Below are 17,105 nucleotides of genomic sequence, written 5' to 3' on the forward strand. Positions count from 1 at the left end.
TATATTACCTCCTTATTGGTGCATTCAATGCAAATCAAAACTTTATCTTCAACCCCTATTTCTCTATTATTATTTTACCATTTACAATAAAATTCCTTATATAATATGGTGAGACCTGTCAAAAAGAATCTTGTAGCTATATTTTTGGTATCTTAAAATATGGAATTTTCTGTTTTCCTTGAAATATAAAATTTTTTAGTTTTCATTTCACGAAAATATAGAATTTTTGATAGCGTAGCTGCTCAACCTCAAAGGAGTTACTCTTATGGTCCTAGAAGGGCTCCATAAGACAAACCAACCAGTCTCAAAGAATTCTAGTTGGTCCTGACCAGTATAGTGCACCTTGACACTGATAGAGTATAGGACTCAAGACAAGAGGGCTCTTTCTCTTGTCTACAGCGACTGACTAGGTTCTTCCTTGTCTTAATCTGCAGACGGGGCAACAGAGCATCGCACGTCACCCACTATAGTGGCAACAGCACACTCTGCATCAGACCGACTACTGTATCCATTACTGTATTCTTTTGGTCTTTGCTATATGAGGACGCACATAGAATGGGTGCAGTTTAAGTGCTCCAAGATCGTAGTGGTCGTCACGCTAAGTACAGTACATAGGGTTAATTCCCAGTGTAAATTTTTATTTTTAAGAGTTTAACTGATAACGTATTTTGCTGAATTTGGGAGCCAGTGTCGGGCAACAATTACAATAAAAAACAAGACCACTACCCAATACTAAAACTGGTGGGCACTCCAGGTACATCGTACCCTCCCAGGCTCCCCAAGAACTCAACACCATTTTCAAGGCGAAGAGAAAAGTAAAGGAAGGGACACTTCCTACACTTCCTCACCCATCACTACATCAGCTACAGACATAGGTCCCAGGGTACTGCATTTATCATAAACTGCGAATTGCATTTCCAATGAGTTGCCTCCAAGATCGCAGTGAGAGAAAGATTGTGTTTGAAGGCTACCGAAGTAGCAACTGCTCTTACCTCGTGAGCTTTAACTTTCAATAAGCAATAAGTCAGTCTCCGCTAATTGTGAGTGTGCTTCAACGATGAGATCCCTCAAGAAAAACAAAATGGCGTTTTTCGATAGGGGTCTAGAGGATGGATGGATGGATGTATGAGTTTTAGGCAAAAGCCCAGGCACTGGGGCCAAAGAAGCCATTCAGCATCGTAATGGAAACTAAATAAATTATATTATGAAAAATGAGTTAATGAGTGTATGATGAAGATGGTTCATAGATAAATTACAATATGATAAATGAATGAATTAATGAAGAAAATGTAATAAATAAATATATATATATATATATCTATGATGTGATTAATAAAATATAATTAAATTTTATTAAAAATGTTTATAGATTTTAAAAGGAGATGAGAGCAGAAATATCTGCTTCATCTCCCAAAATATCACAGAGGATTTTACCTCTAAAATATCTCTCTTTGGTTAAAATATCTGGGGCAAGCAACCAGAATGTGCTCCACTGTTAGCATCTCACCACCGCAAGCACACTCTGGGAGGCTGCCCTTCTAAAATAAACTGATGGGTCAAATAAGTGTGCCCAATCCTCATTCTGCTTAAAACTATTTCTGTTCGTCTATCCGACTGAAAGACGAAAGCCACTGGCAATATACTATTTCTGATTTTTCTATACTTTCTATTATTGGCAAGAGAAGAAGTCCATCTTTCTTGCCATTTGTTTAAAATATAAGATCTAAAAGGACCTTTTAGGTCTGTATGAGGCACTTTACTAAAGGCTGTTTCTGAAGAGACACTAGCACCTTTCGCTTCCCTATCTGCCATCTCATTTCCACAAATCCCCACATGAGAAGGGACCCAACAGAAAGAGACAGATTTACCCAGATAATACAAATGGAAGAGCGATTCCTGAACTTTTTGAACTAATGGATGGAAGCTATTGAATTTTTTTATTAGGGGTCTAGAGGGGTTTTTCACCGAACAGCAGAGATTGCCAAACTGGCCTCTAATCTTCTCCGTCCGATGTATATAATATTTCAGGGCACGTACTGGGCACAGCTCTCTCTCCTCCTCTTCCATGCCTAGAATATCCGATAAGCTTGAAATCGAAAAAGAATGAGGCCAGAGATGCGATGGGTTTCAATTTTTTGCAAGAAATCCTAGCAAAAAGGAGCAGACTGCATTCCCTTACGAAAAACCAATCCTTTTGTCTATTGCCTGAAGTTCACTTACTCTCTTAACTGTTGCTAAGGCAACCAGAAAGAGTTTTCCAAGTCAGATCTCTTAGAGAGGAAGAATGCATAGGTTCAAAGCGAGGATCGGAAAGCCACTTAAGAACTATATCAAGATTCCAAGAGAAGGATTCCTCTTTCTTGGACGTGGAGATATTGAAGGGTTTCATTAGTTCAGATAAGTCTTGATTGTTCGAGGTGTCTAGACCTCTATGTCGAAAAACAGAACTGAGCATCGCTCTGCAACCCTTTATTGTCGAGACTGACAACCCCTTAGATGATTTCAAAGAGAGAAGGAAGTCTGCTATCTGAGTGATAGATGTTTTAGAGGAAGAAACTGTTTCTTCTCACCAACTCCTAAAATGTGCCCACTTGGTGGACATTACTGGAGGAAAAAAAAAAGTATACCTTAGTTTTACCAGACCACTGAGCTGATTAACAGCTCTCCTAGGGCTGGCCCGAAGGATTAGACTTATTTTACGTGGCTAAGAACCAACTGGTTACTTAGCAACGGGACCTACAGCTTATTGTGGAAACTGAACCACATTTTAGCAAGAAATGAATTTCTATCACCAGAAATAAATTCCTCTAACTCTTCATCAGCCGGCCGGAGACTTGAACTTAGGCCTAGCGAGTGCTCGTCCACAGCTCTATCGACTCGTCCAACAAAGAGCTACATTACTGGAGGAGATGTGTCTACTTTTGGCGATAGCCCCTGATGCCGATTTTGAAAATCCTTTCGCTCTGATGAGTCTGTAGACAGTTGAAATCCTATCAGGGCTAGAGAGGATAGACCTTGATGAAACTTCCTGATGTGGGGTTGTCTGAGAAGACTTGGAACCTTGGGAAGGAGCCTCGGAAAGTGTATGAAGAGATCGATCAGGTCCGTAAACCACTCCTTATGTGGCCAGAAGGGCACCACGAGAGTCATCCTTACATTGTGGTGTAAGCGAAACTTCCTTACTACTTCTCGAATCACCCCGAATGGAGGGAAGGCATAAAGATCTAGGTTGGACCAGTTCAGGATCATTGCATCCGTTGCCCAAGCTAGAGGGTCCAGAAAGGGGGAACAATACAAAGGAAGGCAGTAATTCACAGATCTATGGTTGGTTGACCCCATAATTTCCAAAGGCTGGCACACACACAAAGATCTAGTGTATACTCCATGGGCAGAATTTGTTTGTGGCAGCTCAACTCATCCACCAGGACACTGCACTTGACATGTATGGAACTGGGTGACTAAACGAATCTGGTTCCAATCCGCCCAGCATAGGAGGTCTCTCGCTACCTCGCAGAGTGAAAATGAGTGGGTCTCCCCTTGATGTCTGATATATGCTAGGACTGTGGTATTGTCGGCATGCACCGCTATAGTCTTGTTGTGAACCTGTGTCGCAAAGTGTTGCAGACCTAAACGTATCGTCTTCAACTTTCTCACGTTGATATGAAGTCCTTTCCCCTCTGAAGACCACCTCCCTGAGACTTCCAGGTTCCCAAGGAGCACTCCCAAACTTAGATCTGAAGCATCAGAAAAGAAGTCTAGGTCGGGGCTTACCTGAACGAGGGATTTCACTTCGGAAAGTCTGTCTGCGGACTTCCACCAACGCAGATCCTCCTTTACCTCCGGGGTTATCAGAAAGAAGTGACGGTCTTGATGCACCTTCCGATCCCTGCAAGCTCTTAAATAGAATTGGAAAGGTCTCGTGTGAAGTCTCCCGTCTTACAAATTGCTCCAGATTAGCCATCATCCCCAAGAGGCTCATTCACTGGGTGGTGGAGCAAGAATGAAGCGAGAGGAAGAAGTCTACTTTCCTCAGTCTTTTACTCTCTTGAGTGACAGAGGAGCCCGAAAACTCAGAGTCTATCAGAACTCCTAAATAAAGAATCTTCAGAGTGGGATTCATTTGTGATTTCTCGAAATTCATTAGCAGTCTTAATTTCCGGGTTAAGAGCAGTCTTCTGCAAGTCCTCCATGCAATGTTTCTTCTGGGTGAATGAACCAGCCAATCGCCCAAATATAGCGCGTTACTCACTCTCGCTAGATGTAGCCAACCCGCCAAAGGAGCCAACAATTGAATGAAAACTTGTGGGGCTGTCAAGAGACCGAAGCAAAGTGCTCTGGTCCTCGAAAATGAGTCGGGGGTATTTCCCTGAGTCCGGGTGAATCGGAATATGGAAATAAGTGTCTTGCATGTCCAGGGAGATCATCCAATCTCCCTGATGGATGGAAGCAAGAACTGAATGGATGGTTTCCATGTTGAATTTTGTCTTCTCTATGAAGACGTTCAAAGCACTTGCGTCAAGCACCGGTCTCCAACCCCCTGAAGCCTTGGGCGCTACAAAAGGGCGATTGTAACATCCTTTCAAGTCTGCCCTCTTTACTACTTCTATGGCTTCCTTGCTCAGAAGAGAGGACACTTCCTTCAATAGGGCCGAATATGTGTCAGATCCTATTGAGTAAGCCATCAATATGACAGGAGTGCTGGTCAGTGGTGGATTCTCCCTGAAGGGGATGGAATATCCCGCCTTTAAAATTTTCACCATGCAATGACCCGCTCCCCTTTCGCTCCATCTCTCCCAGAAGAGACGAAGCCTGGCCCCTAATGGAGCATGAAGGACTGAATTCTCACTTGCGTGAGAATGGTTTGGAAGAAGATTTCTTGATTGCACGGGGAGCAAATCTGACTGATCCTCGGGATCTGGAGCATGGTCTCTGATTCCTTCCATGAAATGGCTTTGGTTGCTTGTGAGGAGATGAATGTTTAACTGAGAAGGCAGACCAGTCCCTCTGGCGTTTCGTCGATTGGGTCAACAAATCTTGAGTTGATTTCTGGTGTAGACTCGCTGCAATCTCACTTATGGTGGATTGTGAAAACAAATGTTGCTTGTCCAGAGGGGCAAAAAGGAGAGCCGATTTCTGTGGGTCCATAATGCCCTCCGTTGTGAACGAGACCCAAAGTTCACTCTTCTTAGGCATGTCCATGGCATAAAGGGCAGCTAATTCTGCTCAGGAGAGAAAATTAAACAGGTCTGAAACTTCATCACACAAAAAAACCGGATCTTGAAGCTTCTTGGCAACTGCTCCCAAACACCAGTCAAGATAACTCAACACTTCGAAGGACTTGAACAAGCTCTTCAAAAGACGGTCCATCTCCTGGGCTGAAAAGAATGTCTTGGCCGAAGCAAGAGCCGACCTGCGCCCCAAGTCAACGAGCGCAGAAGAGTTCGCCTGGGAGGAGGAAGCCACTCCCAGGGAAGGAGCTTCTCCCATTGCATACAACAAGTACAGTACTGCATACGTGCGAGATGAGAGAGAGAAACACTAAAACAGGCTTTCCTTTGTTCCCTCTTCTCGGAAAGCTAGATTCCTACTTGGTGAAGAACTTTCTGTGATGAAGAAGAGGGAACCATCTTAGGAAGTCTCGTTGAATCCACGGGCTGATTGCTCATCAAGAAAGATGAAGCTGGAGAGGAAGGAGAGCCTGGAGTGAAAAATTCAGGGAACTGTTGTAGAAGGAACTTGAGGAGTGTTGCATACGCAGTAGAAGATGAGTCCTGCTCCCCTTCCTCGTCTTCAGAAGAGATCGGAGACAAAATCGGGTCTAATTCAGAGCTGTTTGTGCTGCAGGTCTCTGTAAAAGATGAAAGATATTATCCAGTTTATGTTGCAAAGGCTCGAGAGCTGGGTCCAATGAAGGAGAAGGATTACCAGACGATACAGGGCGCTTGGAGTCTTGAGGAGGCTAAAACGCTAGGGGAAGATCGGAAGCTTCAGGGCACTCCGATGAAGAAGAGCGTCCAACCACCTGTGGTGCCTGGCTGCGGCAGGGTGATTAGCTGCATTAGGGTGCTTGGCTGCTACAGGGCGCTTGTCTGCTTCATGGTGCTCGTCAATACTGTACGTTCCGCCGATACAGGATGTTCAGAAGGAACAGAGCGCTTATACGAAATCTGGAGCTGCTTGCTTGAAAGATGCAGCGAGCTAGATCCTCGCTCCTGGCGCTGAGGAGAGGAGAAACGCTCCGGACTGTCCCACTTGCTACATGAAGGTTGAGGACTGAAGGAAGGCTGCCTCATTCTCTTGTAAGGGAGGTGCGGGGACTGATCTTTACCCGAGAAGCATCTCTTAAGCGGGCAAGATTCATCGGGGAAATGATGAAGGCAGCTCTTACAAGGCGAGGACTCCTCAGAGCTTGACGAAAGCCGATGAACTTCCAAGACGCCTTTCCAGTGGCTCTCTCTAGGCACAACCTGGGATGCAACAAGCTGGACTGAGGGGACAGCTGCCTGTGCGCAGACCCCATTGACCTCCCTTGGGCTACCAGTATGCCTCCTCCCAGGTAGCGGGGAGTATGGCAGGGACCGACACCTAGGAGAATCAGCGGGACGAGCAGCCGCCTCCTCCACTGACACTTCACTTTTAGCACTTTTTTCAAACTTGTTCATCAGGACATGCACTGATGCCCCTAACTGGGCCACTGTACTCACTACCAGATTTAAATCTTGCTCAGATTCATTCTCAAGGCTGGCGAAGCGATCGGGTTCGGAAGTGATGGAGCCAGGAGAAGGAGTAGGTGGTTTAGGAGAATTAATTGATGTAGGTGGGGGAAGGGTTAACAGTTGGAGAATTAACAGACATGTCCGCCTTATCCAATCTTGGAGTCAAAGCCTGACTAGCTAATTTCCCACTGGCTTTAGCAGCTGCTTTCCTCTTCCTATCTCTTTCTCTTACTTAGCTAAATGTGAATTTAAAGTTTTCCATTTCTGTTTTCCCCAGTCCCTGCACTCATCACAAGTCAAATTAATTGAGCAAACTTGTCCTCTACAACCGAAACACAAGGTGTGAGAATCGTAAGTCAATTTTGTCATCCAGGTATTGCAGCTGTTACTGCAATATACATGTACCGGAAACTAGAACTACTAGTGTCGGACATATCCTAACTAGTTGAAAAGTCAGTCGTGAAAAGGCAATTCCAAAAAAGTCACTAAGTGAATAAATGCTGAAAAGTCTACGAAAATACTTCCCCAAGGAAGAAAATTATGAATCCAAAACTCTAAGCTGCTATAACAACACCAGGTATTGACACTACAAGTGGGAGAAACAAATTGTCGTGTTGGCGATGTTGTTCCTCTTTCATACTCCGAAAGTGGGCGGGGCAAAGTCACCTATACAAAGCAAAAGAATCGCCACTGCGGAATTCAGAATTCTAACTGCCGTAAGAGTAGAAACTCTTAGCTAAGTAATTACTGGGTAAGTTACTTATTTTATATCATGTTGGAAGGTCCATCAACATGGTACAGTTTACATCAGGTTGTTTGGTTAAAATTATGATGATTACTAGGTAATACTTATTGACCACTCCATAATTTTTAATAGTTTCTTACATGATTTCATGAATATACTAGTGTTGGTACTACAGTGAACCCCCCGTATTTGTGGGGGATACGTACCACACACACCCCCCGCGAATAGATAAAATCCGCGAATACTTAAAACCCTTCTAAAAACACTTAGAACACCCCATTTTGATAGTTTAAACACAAGAAAAACCCTGTAAAAATGCTTAGACCTGAGTATTTTAATAGTTTTATCACAAAAATTGCATTTATTCATGAAAATTATATGAAAATACAGTAATTAGTGAATATTTCTCAGTGAAAATTACCGCGAATGGGCGAATTTTCCGCAAATAATGGCTAGATATGTTCCACAGAGAAACCCGCGAATACGTGAGTCCGCAAATCATAAGAACGCAAATACGGGGGGTTTACTGTATTCACAATGAATTGTATAGTTCAGTGATAATGGTAAAATTTAATGACTAAAAATTGGAATAATCTTTAGTTTCTTTTGCCATCAACTTAAATGTAAATGTGTTTGTCTTATACAACAATCATTTGGATGGGAATACTGATATTGATGTTAACCACAATTGTAGTAACGCAAAATAGAAAGAGGAAACAGTTTCAGTTCTTGCACATCTTTGATATGTATATGACTTCACTATAAAAGCATTTTGTACTAAACTTGAAGTACAGGCAGTCCCTGGTTATCGGCGGGGTTCTGTTCCCGACAGCGTGACAATAACCAAAAATCACTGCTAACCAAAAATCAGCAATAATAGCACTGATCCCTGGTTATCGGTGCTGATAACCGGTGATCAGCGCCGCCGATAACTGGTTATCAGCAAAGATAACCGGGACTAGGTGTCGAAAATCCAGTTATCTTCGTCGCTAGACAAGCGCCATAAAACCAGATTGCTGATAATGGGACTGCCTGTATATATATTGCTCTGATTTTGGCATCCCAGTTACTGCTGATGGTCATTAGAAGTATAACTTTTTGAGTTATGATAAAATGATGCATTAAACTTTTTGAGTTATGATACAATGATGCATTAATCAAGTAAGTCAGAGATGAATAATTAATCATGTACATATGAATTAGCTTTATGTTATGATCCTTTCTCAAAACTTTAAAGTTCCTTATTTTGCTTTTCAGAGTCGAATTAAAAGAATTCAGCAGGCACTGATAAGAAGTGAGAATCTGCAACAAAAATTTGTGTTACACAAACTGTATAAAGATATGGGTCCTATTCCTGTAGCAAATAACAGGTGAGAATTCAGAAATGCATATGTATACAACAGTATTCTAGTAGATAATATATTGATGTTTAAATAGTGAGTGCAGTTAGTAACAATTATTTTTTTCATCTTGGTACTATGTTCTTTAGCCACTCTTTACTTAGCTGCTGTTGTCTGTAGACCATAAAAGCAAGTTCTCTGCATGTACTATAAATGCATGCATGTAAATCATGATTATGAATTTAGGATATTTGAAGTTTGTCAAATTTAATAATTTGCAAAGTTCTGTTAGTTTTTATATGAAATCTCAGAAAAGTTAGTAAACAGACAGATACGAAATCTCAGAAAAGTTAGTAAACAGACAGATACGTTTTAAATGCTGAAATAAGTCGATGAAGGTGAAACTAGGCAGTAGGCTGGCATTTTTTCTTTGATGCAAACTGTTGTTTATAAACATTATTTGGTATTCAGTATGCACAAGTTTAGCACAGTTGAATTCCAATCTCAGTAAGCACAAGTTTAGCACATTTGGATTCCAACTGTTTGCCCAAGTATGAAATTTTAAATTTTGCTATATTGTCTTGGTTACTTCTAGTTAACACCTTAATTTACTCTTTGTATTTTCCTGGAACTGCATTTTTCAGGCAAATCTGGTGAATCTAAGTTAGGTGAGGTTATTTGATAAGAGGTTCTATAGCTTAGGTTAATTTGTTTTATTTCTCCAACTCTCCCTCATTGCTTGGATAACCCAACAATTTGTATTTTTCCTGACATACGAACCTACAACTTCATATACATGCAGTATAGTAAATTCTCATGCGCTGCACATGACTTGGCTGACTGTAGACTCATTCTACTGAAATCCACTAGCTTCCTGTGCCCTCATCTGCCCTGGTGTGAACCTATCCACGCTCACCACTTGCTGAACCAGCCTGAGAATAAGACTGAGAGCCTTCGCATGCGAAGAGAGAGATCGAGCTGAGAGGGACGGAGCGAGGAGGGTAACTTTAACTTTATGAAAGTGTAGGTTCATATGTTACAAAAAATTCAAATTGTTAGGTCAATTTATTTATTCCGATACGATTACTCTCTACACCTTCACATGTAAGAGACTCACATCTAGGAGGGAGGTAGATCTCTCAAAAAATGTGTGGGTGATCCAATAAAAGTATAAAATCTGAACAACTGTTACCCTGAGAATACTACTCACTCTAGATTTTATATTAGTAGTCTCTGAAGCCATTCCTCAGAGTGGCAGAGCTAACTCCTGCTCTACATCTGGAAATGGAGCTGTGGAGTAGTTCTACGCCTTAGATCATCTGTTGTGCTGCCACAACTGGACCCAGGTGAATGTGGACAGATTTATGAGCTTGTCCACAAACTCCTTAAGGTAGAAAGAGTTAAAGGTCATTTTCACTTCCAAACACCTGCCCGCAGGATTTTTCCAATTGCGTAGTTCTTCTTAAAGGCTATTGAAGGACCTGTATACCTCTAATATTGTGTGCCTTGACTCTCGAAGGGACAGGACTTGCACTACCTCCTTAACTGTAAGCTGTTTTTATCACTTCTCTCAGCCAGGAGGAGACCGTGTTCTTGGAAATCTCCTTCAGTATGGCCCGTACTTACGAACAATATACGTTTCATTGGTCTGTGTGAGCTGTCCATTTCAGGTAGGGTTTTAAAGCTCTCACTGGACACAGTAGCATTTCCTCTTGATCACATCCCACGAAGTGCTTGAGAGAGGGAATGGAAAAGCCACCGAACCTTGGGTCATATGTGGAGGGATTCTGAGTCTTGGCTACAAACTCTGGATGGAATGTAAAGCCCAAATCAGTCCAACCACGGGTATGAGTGACCTAATATAAGGGCGTGTATTTCTCCCACCCTCTTTACAGATGCTAAAGCCTAGAGGAACACTGTTTTTAATGTCAAGTCTTGATCGGTTCATATGGAGACTTTGTCAAAGATGATAGAACCTTGATTACACTCCACTCAAGCAGTTTTAAACCCCTGGCTGAGCAACTTATATTGAAGTGTTTCATCAAGTCTGATAATTCTCACAATGTTGACAAATTTATGCCCGTTGTTTTAAACACTTTGGAGAGGGCGGCCCTGTACAGGCAGTCCCCGGTTAACGGTGGTCTCGGTTAATGATGATCCGGTTTTATGGGGCTTGTCTAGCGAAGAAAATCTGCAATTTTCGGCACTGAAAATCGCCACTTTCTGCTTATCAGCGCCGATAATTGGGTATTGGTGGCAATACATACCTAACAGAGGTGCCGTTAACCGAAAATTGGCACTTTTCGGCGCCAATTAGCCTGAAAATCGCCGAAAAAGCCCTGGAAATCGCCAATTTTCGGTTAGTGCCAATTTTCGGTTATCAGCACACCCCCAGAACGGACCCCTCCCCACCCCCGGTAACCAAGGACTGCCCGTATCCTTTAATTGCTGACTCGGAGTGGTTCTTCTTATTTCTAAAAGGATGAAATCTGCTACGTCGTTTAGAGCTGTTTTGAGGGATGTAGATTCCTCTCACTACACCAACCCATTAAGACTTCCACTTCCCCTGATCCAGGTTGAGCGAGGATTGTCTAACGGAGCTAGCAATGACCGTTGCAACTTCCCTTTCTTTCTGAGCAGTTGCTGGATAGCCTCCATCCGTGAAGTTGAAGCTAGGCTACTGCTCGATGTACTCAGCCACTGTGCTCATCTCAACAAATTTTGGATCAGTGGTAGCTGTCATGTAACATCCACTAGCAAGCGGAGAAGATCTGTGTACCACTCGCTTGTGGCCACTTTGGAGCTGTTAATGTCATCCTTAGTCCTGGGAAATGAACAGCCTGTTTATTACCCTCCGGATCTGGCTGAACAGGGGAAACACATAAAAGTCCATGTTGTCCCATTGATGTTGGAAGGTGTCCTGTAGGACGGCTCTTTCGTCTGGGACTGGAGAGCAGTACATGGGCATGGGCAGTTTTTGATTCTTTGATGTCTCAAACAGATCTACTGTGTGACCCTCCCACAATCTGAACAGTCTGTTTGCCACTGTTTGATCCAAGGACTATTCTGTCCCCACTACTGTATTTGATCCAGCCTGCTCAGAGTGTCCGCTACAATGTTGTTATCCTGGGATGTATCTGACCATCAGTGTCATTCCCTTGAGTTCTGACCATTCATGAATCTTTACTGCTAACTGATTCAGAGCTCGAGAGATTGTTCCTCCTTGCTTGTTTAAATATATGATAACTGATTGATTGATTAATTGTGGGTTTATCTGGCATCACAACTACCAGGGTTGCTGACGCCGAATGCTAAATGTGATCATTTTACTTTTATAGTATGTTACAAAAAAATAAAATTCTGCTAAACAGAGCTACATATAAATTTGATTAAAAAGAAAAAACAAAAAAGAAAACTATAACTAAAAAAAAATAAATATATAAAATTCGGCTAAAAAGAACTATTAATAAATTTGGTCCAATAAAAACAGTATAACTTAAGAAAAAAAAATATATACTAAGACAGCACAGCTGTCAAATATATTTAAGACGACCAGCTTCTTTGATAAAAGAGATAATGTTATTAATACATATACTTTCTCCCAACAGTTTTGCCATGCTATAATTACCACCTGCTTCACTGCTATATGATAAAAAACGATTCCTAAGTTCCACTAGACTGGGACACCCAACCAGCAAATGCAAAGAAATCTTTAATCGCTAACCAAGATTCTCTGTGACATAGAACTTTGCCTGACGAGTTAATGGAGGGGTAGTAATTTCTGTGACTTGAAGAGGCTAGGGAACCTTCCTTGCCTGCTATAAATTTTCTAACTCCTTCAAAGTAGACTTTACCATCAGAGACCAAGGAAGGCGAATAGAACATTTAGCCTCTGGAGTGATCTCCACCATTTATTCCATGAAGGAGTTGGTGGTGTCTTCAGGAATTACTCTCTCTGCCTCTGGTAACTTTAGCTTCTCTCTTATCTTCAAGATGAAGTCTGTAAAACTAAGTTCCTCCTTGAGCAGATCTTGAAGGGCTAGGTCCAAATCTGAAGTGCTCATCTGGCTTGATGTACCTGGCCTGTTCCATTCCTGATTCCTTTGCTGTGACCGAGTGTCTCATCTCCGGGGTCTGGTTCCGTCATCCAAAAGCAGTAGAGATGCAGTCTTTTCCCCATGCTGCTCAACCTTTGAGTAAGCACTGTGCTGTGTCACTTCTAGAATGTGAGTGGGAGGCATTCTTGGAATGCTGACTCAATGGACAGTTCTTCACTGCATGCCGCTGTTCACACTTCATTGAATCACCCTGCCACGTCACGCTTCTGGAATGTGAGCAGGAAGCGTGTCCAGAAGGGAAGGGAGACTGAGGAGTGACAGAGCGGTGCTTAGACCATTGTCGAGATGTTTCGAAACACTCAGATAAATGAAGTTTGTGTACTTTCAGAATTCCTCTCTGAGAATAAGAATCAGGAACTGACACAAATCTTGGAAGGACTTTCAATTCGAAGTCTTTTCTCTAAGCAATGAAGGAAAAGAGAGAGATAATGATGGCTCATCTCCAAGTATCTCATACCTTGAGGAAGCACCGTGCAATGTTACGCTTCTAGAATTCCTGCAGAAGGTGTCCCTGGAAAGGTATAGAGACTGACAGTTCTTCAGTTGTTTCTCCCGTCTGTGATCTGTATTGTCCATGGAGCGGAGAGCCCTTCTCCGTACAGCCTTCGTAACAGAAGGCGAGGTGGGAAGAAAGTTTTTTCCATGCTGGAATAGGATGCCGAGAGGAGACCAACTCAGGAGAGGAGGCCCAGCCTCTTCTGTTGTAAACTGCTGGTCCCTGCCTTCTCGCTGCCCTGCACCTGCACCATCAAACTACCAATCGCACTCTCATCCTGGAACTCCTTGTTGAGAGCTTGCCACAGCGCCAATAATGTTTCCCGTGGAAGCTGCGGGAAGAAGTTCCTCTCTGGAGTAACGGGAAGCAGAAAAGGAGTCTGGATGGGTAGGGTAGGAGAGAGCAGAGGGATGCTGGTGATGTAGGGGGAAGATTCTCTGGACACTGGAGTCTGCTTCTTCCTCTGATGTTTCTCATATTTATCCCACTGAGAAGAAGGCCACTCATCACACTCACTACAAGTGGTCTCTCTGGAACATTCAAAACCCCTACAAGAAATGCACACTGAATAGGGGTCGACTAGCACAGGCAACATGAATGTACCACGACTTGTCTTTGCCCATGCATCGACATAATTCATGTTTCCCATTATCTTCCATGATAAAACAAGAAACCACTGTAAAAAGTCTGAAACAAGAAACCACTGTAACAAATCTGTTTAACTTAAACTCCATAATAAAACACTGCACTTCACAAAGGTTCACTTAAGTAACACAGAGTGAAAAAATCGTCGGGAGATGAGGAAGACTGAACAACCACCCTGACGCCAACACTTAATTACGAGATCAAGTCAGAGTGGATGTCTCCTTATTCTCTGATAGAGACTAAAACTGAAAGCTAGTAATACAACACTTTGTTAAGATAGTCAAAAAAGCTCAGTGGATGTAAGGGGTAAGACACAAAACCCCAAAAATCGCACATAGTACAAGGAGAGACTCTAAAATGCAGGAGCGTCAAAGTGTCAAAACAAAACGTCTTCTCACGCACTCGCTGGGAAGCAAGTGGTGAGTGTGGGTAGGTTCACACCAGGGCAGATGAGGGCACAGGAAGCTAGTGAATTTTAGTAGAAAAAGTCTACAGTCAGCTGAGTCAAGTTAAGCACATGGAAATCTCCTATGCAGTATAGGAAGGTGTAGGGAGTATCCGTATCAGAACAAATTGTAGATGTAATATTTTAATATAAAATGAGGCTAACAGATTATGACTATGTATAACAAATTAACATACAAACAATAAAAAGTAATTTACTGCATATCATTTCCCTTACATTGGAGAGTGTGGGAAGAGTATGTTTTACTATGCAGTTTGGTCATGAATTAAGTAATGAATCAATACAACCATTTCAGGAATGAATAGTACCGAAGTGATGTTTAATCTAGTCTTATCTTGAAATAAAACAAACAGTAAGATCTGTTTAATGCAAGGTAAAACAAATTTATAGTTCATATACTGTATTCAATTTCCATTCATGGCACACAAACTCACCTGTGATTCAGAAAGAGAGAGCCATCTCTTCTTTTGGTATACTGCACCATTGTGTAATGTGCACATTTGTTAACTTCTAAATTCTAGATTACTAAACATGATCTGTTTTGAAGTGAAATATCCCACCCCCAAAAAAGTCATGATTTGCCAATTTCTCCCCTGACTTGCTTTTAGGAATAGAGTTCCAAAGGCTAGCTACTCTTCCCACAGACATCCAACAATTCAGTGTTACTGAAAGGTAATGAATTGCTTTGTATTAAAATATTTACATGCAGTATTTCAGCTCTCAAGATAAAACTGATCATCAATTGAACTCTGTTGCATGCTCACCATCTGGTGATTATTGGAAGAGCTACTTCATAGATCTTCCCTTGGCATTATGTGGCATAAGTGAAGAACTTGATCATTCTTGCCAAAAATAAAGAAAAATTTTTCTGGCTAAACCAAGAACAGTAAATATGCTTAAAAACAACAACCATCGCACTTTCAACTGAAAACAGTTATCTACCATATTTTCCCATATTTGTAACAAAATAAGCCCTATAAATACAGTTACTGGTGTTCGATGGCAACTCTGTACCCTTTCTCATCTTACCTCGTCAATTCTGCTTAACCATAAACACTAAATATGCTTATAAACAACTATCACACTTTACACTGAAAACTTTATGCAAAAAGCAATTATGTACTTTATTTTCCCATATTTGTGACAAAATAAACTCCATAAATACATTTAAAAACTCGAAAGGAACCCCCTTCTTTTTCTCTTGTACATGGCATGTAGTTCAGTAGGCTACACAACGTTTTTCATTTGCACCAGTCACTGTAAAATACATTGTATTGTTCACAAAAAAATGTAAACCTCTTTTTTCCTCTAGTATCTAGTCACCTGATCCTGTCTGCTGATGGATGAACTAAAGCCCTCAGTGTTGATGGAACCAGGTCATGTTTATCTTGGTTAGAATGAAAGATCCAGTTGTTGGCACAATATGCATACCTGACCTGGCTGTCACCTCAACTCTACTGCCATCTCTGCCATTACCCGCCCATCATCCAGGTATAACCCAAGTCTTACGCTGAACCAGTGCACCCAAATGAAAACCGGTGCAGAGCTGTCACAAGCCAAAACAATGAAATACCTTCCTGCTCAGACAAAGAAAGTATTATTTCCAGGCAGAGCAGATCACAACTTGAAATTATGTATCCTTAGGCCCAAGGATGGGAGAAAGTTCCCCTTCCTGACAGACTCATGCACAAGACTCCACTAGCTCCATCCTGAAAGGAGTCTGTTGAAAGAAATAGTTAGTTGGTTGATGTCAGTAATTAGACACCAACCTTTTGCCACCCTGGGTATAAAAAAAAAAAAATGGCTGCATAAACCCACCAATCCATCTGTTACCTCCTCAGGTGCCTGTTTCTCAATCAGTGATTGAGATTGTTAAGAAACAAATGACTAAGGAGGTGACAGCTGGATTGCTGGCTGTGGCCTTGAACCTCTTGTGGTCACTATTATTTGACCTAAAACCTTGTGGTTGCACTATGTGGGTGTTGCCTCAAGAATGGAGAGCCAGTACCAACTCAACAAATCCAAAACCCACAGCTCCATTCCTGTCTCCTGCCAGAACCTACAAAATTTTTGGAGAAAAGCCCCAGTTGGCTGAAGAATTGTCTGTGGTTGGGCCACTACCTCATCATCATCATCTACCTTGGCAAGGAAAATATATTCAACGTATTTGTCTAGTGTTTGGAGTTTATTCATGACCAGCAAAACTTGGAAGTCCCTCATCTGTAATTAGACATGACCTGAGAAACATACTGTACCATTAGGGAGATGCAAGATTACTAAACATTAGTATTGTAGCTTTCTACAACTGTGTAGAAGCAAAGCATTCGAAATAAAGCACCCATACCTCCACTAGCCTCATGTGGACAACTAAAAAATTCATGCCTTAGAAATGGACACTTCACTTATTTTAATTCTTCACTGCAAACTTACTTAGTCCCATTGCACAGAGGTCTAGCAAATCTAATTCACATTATGTTCCACTATTAAAATCTCATGTATTGTCAACCATGGCAGACTCCTGAATGATCTGTGCTGGGACATAGCTAGAGTGGAATGTGCTTACAAAACTCTTAAATACT

The 17,105-nt window shown here is 41.9% G+C and overlaps 1 protein-coding gene and 1 long non-coding RNA gene across 2 annotated transcripts in view; one reads left to right on the forward strand and one right to left on the reverse strand.

Moving 5' to 3' along the window:
- LOC136838870 (transforming growth factor-beta receptor-associated protein 1-like) overlaps nt 1-17,105 on the forward strand; it is a 213,997-nt gene that overhangs the window by 194,763 nt on the left and 2,129 nt on the right. The window contains exon 16 of the mRNA XM_067104535.1: nt 8,719-8,831. Within this exon, the coding sequence (XP_066960636.1) occupies nt 8,719-8,831 (113 nt within the window). The remainder of the gene's footprint in view (nt 1-8,718; nt 8,832-17,105) is intronic.
- LOC136838874 (uncharacterized) overlaps nt 1-17,105 on the reverse strand; it is a 530,691-nt gene that overhangs the window by 90,041 nt on the left and 423,545 nt on the right. The window lies entirely within an intron of this gene.

This window comes from Macrobrachium rosenbergii, chromosome 5 (assembly GCF_040412425.1).
Source record: "Macrobrachium rosenbergii isolate ZJJX-2024 chromosome 5, ASM4041242v1, whole genome shotgun sequence".
NCBI lineage: Eukaryota > Metazoa > Arthropoda > Malacostraca > Decapoda > Palaemonidae > Macrobrachium > Macrobrachium rosenbergii.